Raw genomic sequence first — 16550 nt, forward strand, 5'->3', positions numbered from 1 at the left:
TGGTCAACATTTTCAAACATGTATTTTTCCACATATGTTTGAAATAAATCAAATATACTGTATGTAGGCTACTTTGCCTGATACTTTAAGCACTGCAATTATAAATAAAGACACAAATTACTAAAGAGGGAGCCAGAGATCATTATAACCTAACCAGAAGAAATAAATCTGTTCCCGACCCCCCCCCCCTCCCGCTGCCAGATGCTGCTGGCCTTCACAGATTCTGCCATTAAGAGAAGTTAAATCGACATACATTTCATTCTGAGATTTATGGTATTACCGGCTTAGTACACAAGGGGGTGCCAAAAAACTAAAAATACCTTTGGGCATCTGTTTACAGAATGCTAACCAAATTAGCACAAGTAATATAGAATTTCAATGGAGACTGCTAGCTAAATATGCTAACGAGCACAAACGAAAATAAACTATTTACAAAGACAGGTAATCTAGCGCATACAGTTGGACATATATAGGTAAGAGTTACCGAATGCCATTTTTGCTGAATTTGGACATTGACAAGTGAATGTAAACGAAAGACATTGTGCAAATTAACAAAGTTTTGAAGCACGCTTGTCTGCTCTGAAATAGCATGTGTACACTCTGTGTCTGTCTGGAGTCCCTAGGGAAATGGGCCTGCCTGCTCTGCTTCAAGTACATGGGGGAGGAGTAGACAGGCTGAGAAAGGAGAGGAGAAAAAAAGGCAAGCAAATCAAAAGATGTCAGTGGCAGCTGTACAGATAACTAATTCAAAAGGCTCTGACTTCTCAAACACAGCAGAAAGCTTACACAATATGATGCCCCGTCACCTTATTCAGTCAGTAAATTACTTAGATAACTAGCAAGTTAGACTTAGGAGTTGTGTTAATGCATAATTCTCCATTTTTCACGCAGGAAAACATATAAAACGAAATCCATTACTGCGCTTTGTAAACGCTGACCTAAAATGCTTCTTATTGTAATTTCTGCTCTGCATGAGACTAACTTTGTGCATCTGTTGCAATTCTCCCCACTTGGATGAGAATTCACGAATGGGCATTCTATCAGCAGACAGCGTGTAGCTTTTTTCTCTTGTACTTGGTAGGCCTACTTTTTTCCCCTCGGTGTAGCCAGCCTACTTTTCTCTGGTAAAATTCCAGATGAACTTTAAACAAAATATTAGGACATGCAGCTGGCTACATTACTTCTATGATAAACAGAAATATGATGGCCATGCTTCGTTTTTGCAAGCTCAATTAGGCTACATGTGTGGCTGCCAGCCAAATAGCTTTGCACTTCTGTTGTCATTTAATGAAAATTAAATTATTTTCTGTCGAATGTGTTGCACTAATGTATTTTCTGTGAAGGAACACTATGGTTGCACTTGCTTCAATCACTCTATTGAAGCAAAAAAAAACACGGTTGACTTTCAATATAAAACATGTCCCCTGTCAATACACAGCTGGACACACCCGCTCCCGCTTTCACCCTTTGTGCTATTTACAAACATATGACTGGTTCAATTGTTCTGGGGAATTATGATAAGCTTCATAATGTAAAATAATGTGACAATTGAAATGAAGAATTTGATCTGCTTTATCTCCTTAATGTATTGCACAAGTTGACACCAGGTATTTACTTAAAAAGTAGCTAGAAATACAAAAACATATTGAAAAACTTCAAATCAAATATTTTAATGTTATTGAAAAACCATCCCCTGGCTATTTCAAATACCCAGGTATATAGGCCCTGAAAATTGTCAGACTCCAGCCATCCTAGTCATAGACTGTTCTCTCTGTTACCACACGGCAAGCGGTACCGGAGTGCTAAGTCTAGGTCCAAGAGACTTCTAAACAGCTTCTACCCCCAAGCCTCCAGAACATCTAGTCAAATGGCTACCCAGACTATTCACATTGCCCCCTCCCCTCTCCACACCACTGCCACTCTCTGTTGTCATCTATGCATAGTCACTTTAATTAACTCTACCTACATGTACATACTACCTCAACTAACCGGTACCCCCGTACATTGACTCTGTACCAGCACCCCCCTGTATATATTCTTAGTTTTTACTCCTCCTCTTTAATTACTTGTTACTTTTATCTCTTATTCTTATCCATATTTTTTGAAACTGCACTGTCGGTTAGGGGCTCATAAGTAAGCATTTTACTGTAAGGTCTACACAGGTTGTATTCGGCGCATTTGACTAATAACATTTGATTTGATATATACGGTATACCGCCCAAGCCTATTAACAACAGTTACAATAACTAATTGACAATAAACTAGAGCAGTCAGGATATTGTACCTTCTTACAATCCCATGTATTTACAAAGTGCGGACCCGTTGCTCACAAAAATGCCATGTTAGCCCTAGCACATGAAGTCAAGTCGTTTAGATAGGTCTGGAGAGATTTTGAGCCTCCCCTAGGGTATCTGGCTGGTACAATGTGATTGTTTTATTGAATCAAGCTCAAATGTGTTCCAGACTTGATAGCGCAACTCCACATCCACAGTTAAGAATTATTGTCCACTTTGAAAGCAAAAACAAGGGGAACCATGCTGACTAGACTGCATGAATAAAACAATAGATATAGAAATATGGCCAATTTTAATATAGTTACTGGATTAAAGTGAATGCCAAGAAAGACACTACTGTGTGTGTGTGTGTGTGTTTGGTTTTCTTATCCTTGTGGGGACCAGAAGCCCTCACAAGGATAGTAAAACAAGTCAAATTCAGACAAGTGGGGACAAAAAAGGCTATTTTAGGCATAGGGATTAGATTTAGGGTTACAATTAGTGTTAGGGTTAGGGAAAATAGGATTTTTAATGGGAATCAATTGTTTGGTCCCCACAAGGATAGTAAAACAAACATGTGTGTCTGTGTGTGTATTTGCGTATGCATGGTGTGGTTGTATGGGTGTACCTTTTCATTTTTACAAGCAAGGGCTAAGAGAGAGTCTAAGGGAGGCAGAGGACTTTCTCTTCCAGACAGTACCTGACAGGATTCTTGTCGAGACAGAGAGTGGGTGGAGTAGTTAAGGTCCAGACCGAAATCGACGGGGTGCACAGTGAGCAGTCGTTTGGTCGTTTTCATCTTCAGGAGAGTAGAGATAAAGACATCATCACACATAGAACCAGGAGAGCGGAGAGGAGACGGGGAGGACACCAAAGATGGGTAAAGGCGGTGAGAAGTGGCAACTCTCCACTAATAAGAACTACTGAGACACACTCCCTCAAGAGCTCTGGAGGGGACCAGAGCTCTTGAGGGAGCTCAAGATAGAGAACCTTATACCTGGAATACAACCTTTCCTCTTAATGTATACCCTAGAGGGGTTAGCATTGGTCCAATAAGAATTACCATGCTGACATGTTCTTTCAGGAAGATTATCCTTTTACTGAATGTGACAACAGATGTTTGTACTTCTTTCCAATACTGTATGAGTCAATAAGGAATGCACATGTGGCTCAGTTGGTAGAACACAGCACTTGCAATGCCAAGGACATGGGTTTGATAAAAGTGTTTGCTAAATGACGGATATTATGCAGGCCATGCAAATGCATCATTCCCATGGCTTTGGGTGGGCTGCCATGCGTGGAATGACAATGAAGGACGACGTTCCCTGAGTAAATATCTCTATATGATGAAATATGAAGTTTGTTGCCGTGGTCATTTATGGGAGATGGTGTCACATTTTCTTTTTTGGAATAACAAAGGATCACCGTATGCTAAACTGAGGCTCTTGAAGGTGGGATTTGAGTTGTTTCAGAAATTAACAGTACTTAAGCAGAAAAAAGCATGGCACCCAACTACACTGGCTCATGTCTCCCTGAGTCATTCAAATTACTTGTTCTGCTTACACCACTTGAGGGTGCTCTCCCTCTCTATCTTTCCCAAGGTAACCAAAGCAGGAAATGCTGGTAAGATCATGCTAAAGTTGTGGTCATAAACATGAAAACAGAAGTATTCACTATCACTTCAATTGCAACAACAAAATTAGGTTTAAAATATAGGCTACATGGATATGGACTAGCAAGTGTCTTCACTGACATTTTCAACCTTTCCCTGTCCGAGTCTGTAATACCAATATGTTTTAAGCAGACCACCATATTGCCTGTGCCCAAGAACACTAAGGTAACCTGCCCGTCGCCATGCAGTGCTTTGAAATGCTGGTCATGGCTCACATCAACACCATCATCCCAGAAACCCTAGACCCACTCCAATTTGCATACCGCACCAACAGATCCACAGATGATGCTGTCTCTATTGCACTCCACACTGCCCTTTCCCACCTGGATAGAAGGAACACCTATGTGAGAATGCTATTCATTGACTACAGCTCAGCGTTCAACACCATAGAGCCCTCAAAGCTCATCACTAAGCTAAGGACCCTGGGACTAAATACCTCACTCTGCAACTGGATCCTGGACTTCCTGATGGCCGCCACCAGGTGGTAAGGGTAGGTAACAATACATCCGCCACGCTGATCCTCAACACAGGGGCCCCTCAGGGGGGCGTGCTCAGCCCCATCCTGTACTCCTTGTTCACTCATGACTGCACGGCCAGGCATGACTCCAACACCATCATTCATTTTAGCAGTCAGACGTCTTTGTCTTGTCGCGTCCCAAGTATATATATTTTTTCTAACCTCAATTTCAACATATACTCCTGCAACCCGCCTCACCCAATGTGGTATGGATCTGCTATTTTTTATACTTTAGAACGGGAACCCCCAACAGAAGCTAGCCAGCTAACTAGCTACTCGTCAGTTAGCCACTGCTAGCGGTCTGCACAGCGCGATTCAACCCAGAGCATATCGGACTGCTTTTTCTCAACCACATCTCCACACCTCTGGATTCCTACCGCAAGCTCTGAACCTTTTCACCTGGATCTTCGCAGCTAGCTAGCTACTCCTGGCTAACGTCTCTGTCCCGAAGCAAGCACCAGTTAGCCTGGAGCTAGCCTCGTGCTAGGCCCATCTCCCAGCTAGCTGAAGAGGTCCATCAGCCAATTTCTTGGGCTACAATACCTATTTTGCCAATTGGCCTGGACCCTTTTACTGCCTACACGAAGCCCTGCCGATCCATTACAACTGGTCTGCCGACGTAACCGTCCGAGGGGGCTTCAACAGACTCTTCTGTCACGACGTCCCCTAGGCCCGGCCCGCTAGCTGTCTGAATCGCCGTGCCTCCAGCTCGCCTAGCTACTCACTGGACCCTATGATCACTCGGCTATGCATGCCTCTCCCTAATGTCAACATGCCTTGTCCATTGCTGTTTTGGTTAGTGATTATTGTCTTATTTCACTGTAGAGCCTCCAGCCCTGCTCAATATGCCTCAGGTAGACCTTTTGTTCCACCTCCCACACATGTGGGGATCTCACCTGGTTTAAATGGTGTCTTTAGAGACAAAGCCTCTCTCATCGTCACTCAATGCCTAGGTTTACCTCCACTGTATACCATCCTACCACCCTTATTTGTACATTATGCCTTGTATCTATTCCTCCACCCCCAGAAACCTGCTCCTTTTACTCTCTGTTCCGAACGCACTAGACGACCAGTTCTTATAGCCTATCACCGTACCCTTATCCTACTCCTCCTCTGTTCCTTTGGTGATGTAGAGGTTAATCCAGGCCCTGCAGCACCTAGCTCCACTCCCATTCCCCAGGCACTCTCATTTGTTGACTTCTGTAATCGTAAAAGCATTGGTTTCATGCATGTTAACATTAGAAGCCTCCTACCTAAATGTTTTATTCTCACTGCTTTTGCACACTCTGCCAACCCGGATGTCCTAGCCGTGTCTGAATCCTGGCTCAGGAAGGCCACAAAAATCCTGAAATTTCCATCCCTAACTATAAAATTTCCCAACAAGATAGAACTGCCAAAGGGGGCGGAGTTGCAATCTACTGCAGAGATAGCCAGCAGAATTCTGTCATAGTATCCAGATCTGTGCCCAAACAATTCAAGCTTCTACTTTTAAAAATCCACCTTTCCCGCTTGTTATAGACCACCTTCAGCCCCCAGCTGTGCAATGGACACCATATGTGAATTGATTGCCCCCCATCTATCTTCAGATCTCGTACTATTAGGTGACCTAAACATGCTTAACACCCTGGCCGTCCTACAATCTAAGCTAGATGCCCTCAATCTCACACAAATTATCAATGAACCTACCAGGTACAACCCCAAATCCGTAAACACGGGCACCCTCATAGATATCATCCTGACCAACCTGCCCTCTAAATACACCTCTGATGTCTTCAACCAGGATCTCAGCGATCACTACCTCATTGCCTGTGCCCGTAATGGGTCTGCGGTAAAACGACCACCCCTCATCACTGTCAAACGCTCCCTAAAACACTTCAGCGAGCCGGCCTTTCTAATCGACCTGGCCCGGGAATCCTGGAAGGATATTAACCGCATTCCGTCAGTAGAGGATGCCTAGTTATTCTTTAAAAGTGCCTTCCTCACCATCTTAGATAAGCATGCCCCATTCAAAAAATGTAGAACCAGGAACAAATATAGCCCTTGGTTCACTCCAGACTTGACTGCCCTTGACCAGCATAAAAACATCCTGTGGCGTACTGCATTAGCATCGAATAGCCCTCACGATATGCAACTTTTTTCAGGGAAGTTAGGAACCTATATACACAGGCAGTTAGGAAAGCGAAGGCTAGCTTTTTCAAACAGAAATTTGCATCCTGTAGCTTAAACTCCAAAAAGTTCTGGGACACTGTAAAGTCCATGGAGAATAAGAGCACCTCCTCCTAGCTGCCCACTGCACTGAGGCTAGGAAACACTGTCACCACCGATAAATCCGCGATAATTGAGAATTTCAATCAGCATTTTTCTATGGCTGGCCATGCTTTCCACCTGGCTACCCCTACCCCAGTCAACAGCTCTGCACCCCCCACAGCAACTTGCCCAAACCTCCCCCATTTCTCCTTCACCCAAATCCAGATAGCTGATGTTCTGAAAGAGCTGCAAAATCTGGACCCATACAAATCAGCTGGGCCAGACAATCTGGACCCTCTCTTTCTAAAATTATCCGCCGCATTTGTTGCAACCCCTATTACTAGCCTGTTCAACCTCTCTTTCTTATCGTCTGAGATCCCCAAAGATTGGAAAGTTGCCGCGGTCATCCCCCTATTCAAAGGGGGAGACACTCTAGACCCAAACTCTAGACCCAAACTATATCTATCCTACCCTGCCTTTCTAACATCGTCGAAAGCCAAGTTAAACAGATCACCGACCATTTCTATTCCCACCGTACCTTCTCCGCTATGCCATCTGGTTTCCGAGCTGGTCATAGGTGCACCTCAGCCATGCTCAAGGTACTAAACGATATCATAACCGCCATCGATAAAAGACAATACTGTGCAGCCATATTCATTGACCTTGCCAAGGCTTTCGACTCTGTCAATCACCACATTCTTATTGGCAGACTCAACAGCCTTGGTTTCTCAAATGACTGCCTCGCCTGGTTCACCTTCTCAGTTCAGTGTGTCAAATCGGAGGGCCTGTTGTCCGAACCTCTGGCAGTCTCTATGGGGTGCCACAGGGTTCAATTCTCGGTCCGACTCTATTCTCTGTATACATCAATGATGTCGCTCTTGCTGCTGGTGTTTCTCTGATCCACCTCCAGGCAGACGACACCATTCTGTATACATCTGGCCCTTCTTTGGACACTGTGTTAACTAACCTCCAGACGAGCTTCAATGCCATACAACTCTCCTTTCGTGGCCTCTAACTGCACTTAAATGCAAGTAAAACTAAATGCATGCTCTTCAACCGATCGCTGCCTGCACCTGCCCGCCCGTCCAGCATCACTACTCTGGACGGTTCTGAGACTTAGAATATGTGGACAACTACAAATACCTAGGTGTCTGGTTAGACTGTAAACTCTCCTTCCAGACTCACATTAAGCATCTCCAATTCAAAATTCAAATCTAGAAATGGCTTTCTTTTTCGCAAACAAAGCATCCTTCACTCATGCTGCCAAACATACCCTCGTAAAACTGACCATCCTACCGAACCTTGACTTCGGCGATGTCATTTACAAGATAGCCTCCAACACTCTACTCAGCAAATTGGATGCAGTCTATCACAGTGACATCCGTTTTGTCACCAAAGCCTCATATACTACCCGCCACTGCGACCTGTATGCTCTCATTGGCTGGCCCTCACTTCATATTCGTCGCCAAACCCACTGGCTCCAGGTCATCTATAGGTCTTTGCTAGGTAAAGCCCCGCCTTATCTCAGCTCACTGGTCATCATAGCAGCACCCACCCGTAGCACACGCTCCAGCAGGTATATTTCACTGGTCAACCCCAAAGCCAATTCCTCCTTTGGCCGCCTTTCCTTCCAGTTCTCTGCTGCCAATGACTGGAACGAATAGTAAAAATCACTTAAGCTGGAGACTCCTATCTCCCTCACTAACTTTAAGCATCAGCTGTCAGAGCAGCTTACAGATCATTGCACCTGTACATAGCCTACCTGTAAATAGCCAATCCAACTACCTCATCCCAATATTGTTATTTATTTATTTTTGCTCCTTTGCACCCCAGTATCTCTACCTGCACATTCATCTTCTGCACATCTATCACTCCAGTGTTTAATTGCTAAATTGTAATTACCTCGCCACTACGGCCTATTTATTGACTTTTCTATTGTGTTATTGACTGTACGTTTGTTTATTCCATGTGTAACTCTGTGTTGTAGTTTGTCGCACTGCTTTGCTTTATCTTGGCCAGGTCGCAGTTGTAAATGAGAACTTGTTCTCAACTGGCCTACCTGGTTAAATAAAGGTGAAATATTTTTTAAATAAAAATTTAATTTGCCGATGACTCAACAGTGGTAGGCCTGATCATCGACAACAACAAGACAGCCTATAGGGAGCAGGTCAGAGACCTGGCCATGTGGTGTCAGGACAACATCCTCTCCCTAAACGTAATCAAGACAAAGGAGATGATTGTGGACTACAGGAAAAAGAGGACCGAGCACGCCCCCATTCTCATCGACGGAGCTGCAGTGGAGCAGGTTGAGAGCTTCAAGTTCCTTGGTGTCCACATCACCAACATGGTCCAAGCACACCATGACAATCATGAAGCGGGCACGACAAAACCTATTTCCCCTCAGGAGACTGAAAAGATTTGGCATGGGTCCTCAGATCCTCAAAAGGTTCTACAGCTGAACCATCGAGAGCATCCTGACTGGTTGGATCAATGCCTGGTATGGCAACCGCACGGCCTCCGACCGCAAGGCACTACAGAGGGTAGTGCGAACGGCCCAGTACATCACTGGGACCAAGCTTCCTGCCATCCAGGACCTCTATACCAGGCGGTGTCAGAGGAAGACCATGAACATTGTCAAAGACTCCAGCCACCCTAGTCATAGACTGTTCTCTCTGCTACCACATGGCAAGCGGTACCGGAGCGCCAAGTCTAGGTCCAAGAGGCTTCTAAACCGCTTCTACTCCCAAGCCTTTAGACTCCTGAACATCTAGTCAAATGGCTACCCAGACTATTCGCATTGCCCCCCTCTCCACATCACTGCCACTCTCTGTTTTCATCTATGCATAGTCACTTGAATTAACTCTACCTACATGTACATACTACCTCAACTAACCGGTGCCCCCACATAATGACTTTCTACCGGCACCCCCCTGTATATATTGTTATTTTTTACTGCCCCTCTTATTTACTTCTTACTTTTATCTCTTATTCTTATCCGTATTTTTTTAAACTGCACTGTCGGTTAGGGGCTCTTAAGTAAGCATTTCACTGTAAGGTCTACACCTGTTGTATTCTGTGCATGTGAAACATAACATTTTATTTGATATGTGGTATAACATTTCTAAACTTTGACACAATGGCCCATACTCACAAAGCATCTCAGAGTAGTAGTACTGATCTAGGATCAGGTCCACCCCTTTAATAATTAATTATGGTTTAAAAGGAAAAACTGATCTTAGATCAGCAATCCTATACTAAGATGCTTTGTGGATATGGGCTTGCCCCCCCCCCCCCCCAAACCCCGCTGTCCATGTGCTCTTATTCATTATGATCTAAAAGATAAAACTAATCCTAGATAAGCACTCCTACTCAACACTGTAAATACGAGCCAAGGATTATTTTGTCAGCAGACAACAATGAGAGAAAGTGCTTCGTTTTGGTTATTCATTGTGATTTGGAACTAAACAACCAATCTAGACTGTACAACAGTCATAACAAAAACCAGCAGGAGACACTTCAGGGTCTCTCTCTCACTTTCTCATACACTTGACGTTTCTGGGGCTTGCGTCCCAAAAGGCACCCTATTACCTATGTAGTGCACTACTATTGACCGGGGCCCACACGGCTTTGGTTAAAAGAAGGGCAATATATAGGGAATAGAGTGCAATTTGGGATACAACCTGAGACTGTTTAATGTGTGTCATGATCTATGACAGCCTGGTATTTATTTACCAACGATGCACCGGGCCAGCGCTGGTTCTGCAATGCCTTAACCCTGACCAGCTGCTCGTCAGGGTTAAGGGTCAGCACAAATGACCAGATCTATAAATCATCTCAACTGTCAAACAACAGGGAAGATCTGTATGAAGGGGCCTCCCGAGTGGCACAGTGGTCTAAGGCAGTGCATTGTGGTGCTAGTTGTGCCACTAGAGATTCTGGGTTCGAGTCCAGGCTCTGTCGCAGCCGGCCGTGACCAGGAGACCCACAATTGGCCCAGCGTCGTCCAGGTTAGGGGAGGGTTAGGCCGGCAACGATGTTCTTGTCCCATCGCGCACTAGTGACTCCTGTGGTGGGCCGGGTGCAGTGCATGCTGACATGGTCGCCAAGTGCACGGTGTTTCCTCTGACACATTGTTGCGGCTGGCTTCCGGGTTAAGTGGGCATTGTGTCAAGAAGCAATACTTGGTTGGGTTGTGTTTCGGAGGATGCACGGCTCTCGACCTTCGCCTCTCCCGAGTCCGTACGGGAGTTGCAGCGATGAGACAAGACTTTAACTACCAATTGGATACCACGAAATTGGGGAGAAAAAGGGAGTACATTTAAAAATAATAATAATAATATTATAAATGAAAAAAACAAATAAAAGAGCTATATGAATAAAGATGACTGATTCTACGGTTTAGATCACCTAGCTTAGGCCAATGATACAGAAGGTGCTACATAATATTTATGCCATTTAGCAGATGCTTTTGCGTGTATACATTTTACATATGGGTTGTCCTGGGAATCGAACACACAATCCTAGCGGTGCAAATGACATGATCTAACAACTGAGCCACGCAGGACCACACAGCATTCACATAGGACCAATTGAATGACTTACGGTTGATATATCATTTCAGCCTTTTCCTAAACTATGGGCCTACATTCCTATTTTAGAAAGGGGCTGTACAAAAATGTCCACTTTTTGAAGTCTGAAATCACCTTTACTTGCACACAGGAATGTCTCAACCATAATACATGAACTTAGGTGTCTCAAACACTCAAGAAGACCTGTACAAGCCCTAACCCTCATACTACCAACATATTATACATGCATGGATTACCAACTGGGATCATTTTGACCCCAAGAAGAAATTATTTGAAAAATCAACAATCATAGCCAAACATCAACTTCATTCTTATAAAAACATAATTAGAAATCATTTTATCTGAAATAAGGAATAACCAAAACAGACTTATTTCAGCTAAATTACAGGTCATTTGTATATTCTGTCAAATGAAAATATATATTTTCCCCTTAAATAATGTACAGCTTTTGGTAACACTTTATTTGGACATGCCATCTGTAGAGATCTACAGACTATCAGTAACATTTCAACTAACTATCTACTGACCCTAACCCTAGCCTAACCTTAAGCCTTACCCTAACCGTAACCTTAGGAAGCAGTTGCTTATCAACAGATAGTGTGACCATCTGTACAGCATCTACAGATGGACTATCCAAATAAAGCCTGACCCATATTTTTCCCATATTACAAATCAACACAGGCACTAAAAAGATCATTTAATGGTATTATCATTTAGACTTTAGAATTGTGCCATATTTTGGGGCGGCACACCAACATTTTTAATATACTTAATTGTATTGACAAAAAGTGATCCATCCATTGATCCTGAGAGGACATTACAAAGAATATGCCCTTGTTTTCTTTATTTACTTACCCCACAGCCAGCATTAGCATTGCTGCCATTGAAACAATGGGAGTGGTTGAGCCTATGGCGGGATGATTCAAAAAGCATGCTCAAACTAAATATTATAGCAACCCAAATATCATAACAAGTTGCACATATAGAATATTGGAAGATATTTAGGGAATTCTGGTATTTATATAAGATTTACCGTATACTTTTTTTGCTTCTGAGAATACACACCATACAGCACTATGTGTACATTTAGAGAGTAACTGGTAATTATGTCCCCAGATAAACTTAGATTCAAATAAAGGTCCTATTTACCAAATTACTATAGGCTGAATTAGGTGTTTTTTGGCTGGGGACAAAATGACCGCCAAGGACTTTTCTTTCTTCTTTCTGATCCATATGAATACAGAAACACTAAACAATGATTTAGTTTAGTTAAGAACAGGTTAATTGACAAAGTTATGAAATATTGAAAGAATTGATAAACCATCTTTGGGCTATGATCAAAAATATGCTTCTGGGGTCAAAAACCCCAGTCTGTAGTATGAGGGTTAGAACAAACATAAAACTTAAAAGACACAAAGCAGGTACTGTAGTCTGTATATAACAAGAGAAACTAGGTTTTTATTTGTTTATACATGTTACTATGTGTCAAGGTCTCAAATGCTTCAGCATGGATTACCATTGAGAAGACCCAGCAACATTTAAAAATATATACTGCTTTATGCACACTGAGTCACTGTTCATTTTACGTTTTGTGTTTGTTTTATGGATATGGAATGCACAGTATAACACAAATAAACGTTTCCCATAATCGTTCATAGGGTAAGGTTGCACATGTGTGTTCTAGCCCAGCACAAGCACAACCGACTCAACTATTTCACTATTCCTCAAGACCCTTTGTTAGTTGAATCGCATGTGTTTGTGCAGAATTGGAAAATGTGTAATACTCGGGCACACCCGAGGACCCAAGCTAAGAAACACTGCCATAGAGGGATGTCCTCTACCCACCAACATAAACAGTCAAGGACACAATTCACTGATTAACACTATAGGGCCAACCCGAACCATACTGTGCTGGCTCTGATATTTTCTCTTTATATTGCCCTTTCGCGTACAGTTCCAGCAACTTTGCTGTATGTGAACCCAGGCCAGCCCAGTATAGTTTGGCTTGGCTCGGTAGTGTGAAAAGGGTAATACTGCAATTCAGGAAGTCAGGAATTGAGAGTGGGCAATACCATTCTGTAGTGTCGTCCATCTGCCACGGTGTCCATGTTGTTCTCATCATAGAGATCTGATGAGGAGGGAGAAGTGTCTCGTGTGAGTTAAAAATATATATTTTTAATTAAATTCCACAAGACTTCAATTATCTCTCAAAAAGCAACTGTGCTGAGCAAAACAGTGCAAGTTTAAATACATTAGGTACATGCATACACACATTACATAATAAAGTGCCTTCAGAAAGTATTCACTTTTCCACAATTTGTTGTGTTCCAGCATGAATTTAACGTTGATTACATGTAGATTTGGTGTCACTAGCCTACACACAGTACCCCATAATGTCAAAGTGGAATTATGTTTTCTTGAGCCAATAAGTATTCAATCCCTTTGTTATTGCGTGCATGAATAAGTTCAAGAATAAAAATGTGCTTAACAAGTCACACAATAAGTGGCATGGACTCACTCCGTGTGCATTAATAGTGTTTAACATGATTTTTAAATGACTACCCCATCTCTATACCCCACGCATACAATTATCTGTAAGGTCCCTCAACTGAGCAGGTCATTTCAAACACAGATTCAACCACAAAGACCAGGGAGGTTTTCCAATGTCTCGCAAAGAAGGGCACCAATTGGTAGATTGGTAAAAAAAAAAAAGCAGACATTGAATATCCCTTTGAGCATGGTGAAGTTATTAATTACACTTTGGATGATGAATCAATATACCCAGTCACTACAAAGATACAGGCATCCTTCCTAACAGCTGCTGGAGAAGAATGAAACTGAAAAAAAGAAAGAAAAAAACATTCCATTTTGAATTGAGGATCTATCAACAAAATGTGGAATAAGTCAAGGGTATGAATACTTTCTGAAGGCACTGTACGTCAGGGCTGGGCGATATGACGACATATGTCGTGTGATGATAGAAAAATGTCTATCGTTTATGAGATTATGCTCTATCGTTTATTTCGTTGTGTCGCAAATCCCACTCTTTACGGCAATCTTTTTCGTCAATTGGACGAAGCTTTGCTTTCTTCCACACCTCCGGTGTAGAAGGTAATTTGCAACACAAACAAACATTGACTAGAGTGAACGTGACACAGAGCACGGAGACACGGAGCTCGTACCTAAAATAGGGGCTACTTCGGTCGCATGGACGTGGTTTAGGTATAAAAAGTCTGACACCGACCAGAAAGCCGGTACCGAAAACAGGCTCAAATACCACTAACCTCTTTTACCACCTACGCAAGAATCATGTGAAACAGTACAGTCGAGTGCTCAAAACAAACCCCCAAATGGCCAAGAATCACGAAGATGGAAGGAGAGAACAGATGCGGTTACAACTTACATCTGCAAAGACATGGCCCCAATTTACACAGTCGAGAAACGGGTTTCGTGAGTTGGTGCTAACACTCGACCCAAGGTACCTTACGCAAATTGATATGTGACACGTATTAATGCCAAAATAACATGAAAAACAGGCAAGCCCCCCCCCCCCCAAAAAAAAGTATTTTAGGCATATATTTATTTTGTTTGCAACTATAGTTGAAGTGATAGTTGTACGGCCCTACTGTACGTCAAAAAACATTATCATATTAGCAAAGACTAATTTAGCATTAGCGCAAAGGTGCTTTTCTTTTCTATGTTGTTGCTGTATAGTGTTTGTTTCTTTTTATAGCTCTCTAAATAGAACAGGTAATGGAAATGCAGGAGCTAAGTGACCTTAAGAAACACACGTCAGAGAGCAAATCATGTGGTGCTTCTGTCTGCCAGCACGAAAGCAGCACAAGTAGGTAAAGTGCGAGCACACAATGTGTTTCTCAGTCTCTTTTTATGAGTCTGTTTATGAGTGACTTGCTTTGCTCAGTAACATTTTGTTCTACTGGGTCCTGCGTTTATTGAATCAGAGGAGACAGGGAAAGGAAAAGAGAGCGAGGAATAGAGAGAGCGAGGGGGAAAAAAAGAGATGCTAAGTGGGAGAAGTTTTAAGGATGAGCAGCTGCTCTGCTCAGCAAAAAAATAAACAAAAAACTGAAAGATTGTAAAAGTTAAGATTGTGCAAACAAATGGCACAGTAGATGCTTAAAACACACATGCGCACGCACTTTCTGACACATGCTATCGCACGCATGCACGTGCACACACAAACAAAATACACAAAATTACCCTCAAATAAATTCCACAAGACTCTAATTGACCTAAAACGTCTCGGACTCTAATACCCCTGTTGACATACCAATGTGTAAAGTACTTAAATAAAAGTATTTTTAACTACTAGTTCTTTGGGGTATCTGTACTTTACTATTTACAGTTGAAGTCGGAAGTTTACATACACTTAGGTTGGAGTCATTCAACCTAGTTTTTCAACCACTCCACACATTTCTTGTCAACAAACTATAATTTTGGCAAGTCGGTTAAGACGTCTACTTTGCACATGACACAAGTAATTTTTCCAAAAATTGTTTACAGACAGATTATTTCACTTATAATTCATTGTATCACAATTCCAGTGGGTCAGAAATGTACATACTCTAAGTTGACTGTGCCTTTAAACAGCTTGGAAAATTCCAGAAAATTATGTCATGGCTTTAGAAGCTTCTGATAGGCTAATTGACATCATTTGAGTCAATTGGAGGTGTACCTGTGGATGTATTTCAAGGCCTACCTTCAAACTCAGTGCCTCTTTGCTTGACATCATGGGGAAATCAAAATAAATCAGCCAAGACCAAAAAAAAAAAATGTAGACCTCTAAAAATCTGGTTCATCCTTGGGAGCAATTTCCAAATGCCTGAAGGTACCACGGTCACCTGTACAAACAATAGTATGCAAGTATCAACACCATGGGACCACGCAGCCGTCATACCGCTCAGGAAGGAGACGTGTTCTGTCTCCTAGAGATGAATGTACTTTGGTGCGAAAAGTGCAAATCAATCCCAGAACAACAGCAAAGGACCTTGTGAAGATGCTGGAGGAAACAGGTACAAAAGTATCTATATCCACAGTAAAACGAGTCCTATATAGACATAACCTGAAAGGCCGCTCAGCAAGGAAGAAGCCACTGCTCCAAAACCGCCATAAAAAAGCCAGAATACGGTTTGCAACTGCACATGGGGACAAAGATCGTACTTTTTGGAGAAATGTCCTCTGGTCTGATGAAACAAAAATAGAACTGTTTGGTCATAATGACCATCGTTATG

The 16550-nt window shown here is 42.6% G+C and overlaps 1 protein-coding gene across 3 annotated transcripts in view; it reads right to left on the reverse strand.

Moving 5' to 3' along the window:
• Window positions 1-16550, reverse strand: part of LOC129816464 (melanophilin-like) — a 133677-nt gene that overhangs the window by 47252 nt on the left and 69875 nt on the right. For 2 of the 3 annotated variants that reach the window (XM_055870988.1, XM_055870987.1), the window contains exons 6-7: window positions 13371-13426; window positions 2974-3072 (exon numbers count right to left, since the gene is read on the reverse strand). In XM_055870988.1, the coding sequence (XP_055726963.1) occupies window positions 2974-3072; window positions 13371-13426 (155 nt within the window). The remainder of the gene's footprint in view (window positions 1-2973; window positions 3073-13370; window positions 13427-16550) is intronic. The other variant, XM_055870989.1, reaches the window with a different exon arrangement.

Source organism: Salvelinus fontinalis, chromosome 19 (assembly GCF_029448725.1).
Source record: "Salvelinus fontinalis isolate EN_2023a chromosome 19, ASM2944872v1, whole genome shotgun sequence".
NCBI classification, from domain to species: Eukaryota; Metazoa; Chordata; class Actinopteri; order Salmoniformes; family Salmonidae; genus Salvelinus; species Salvelinus fontinalis.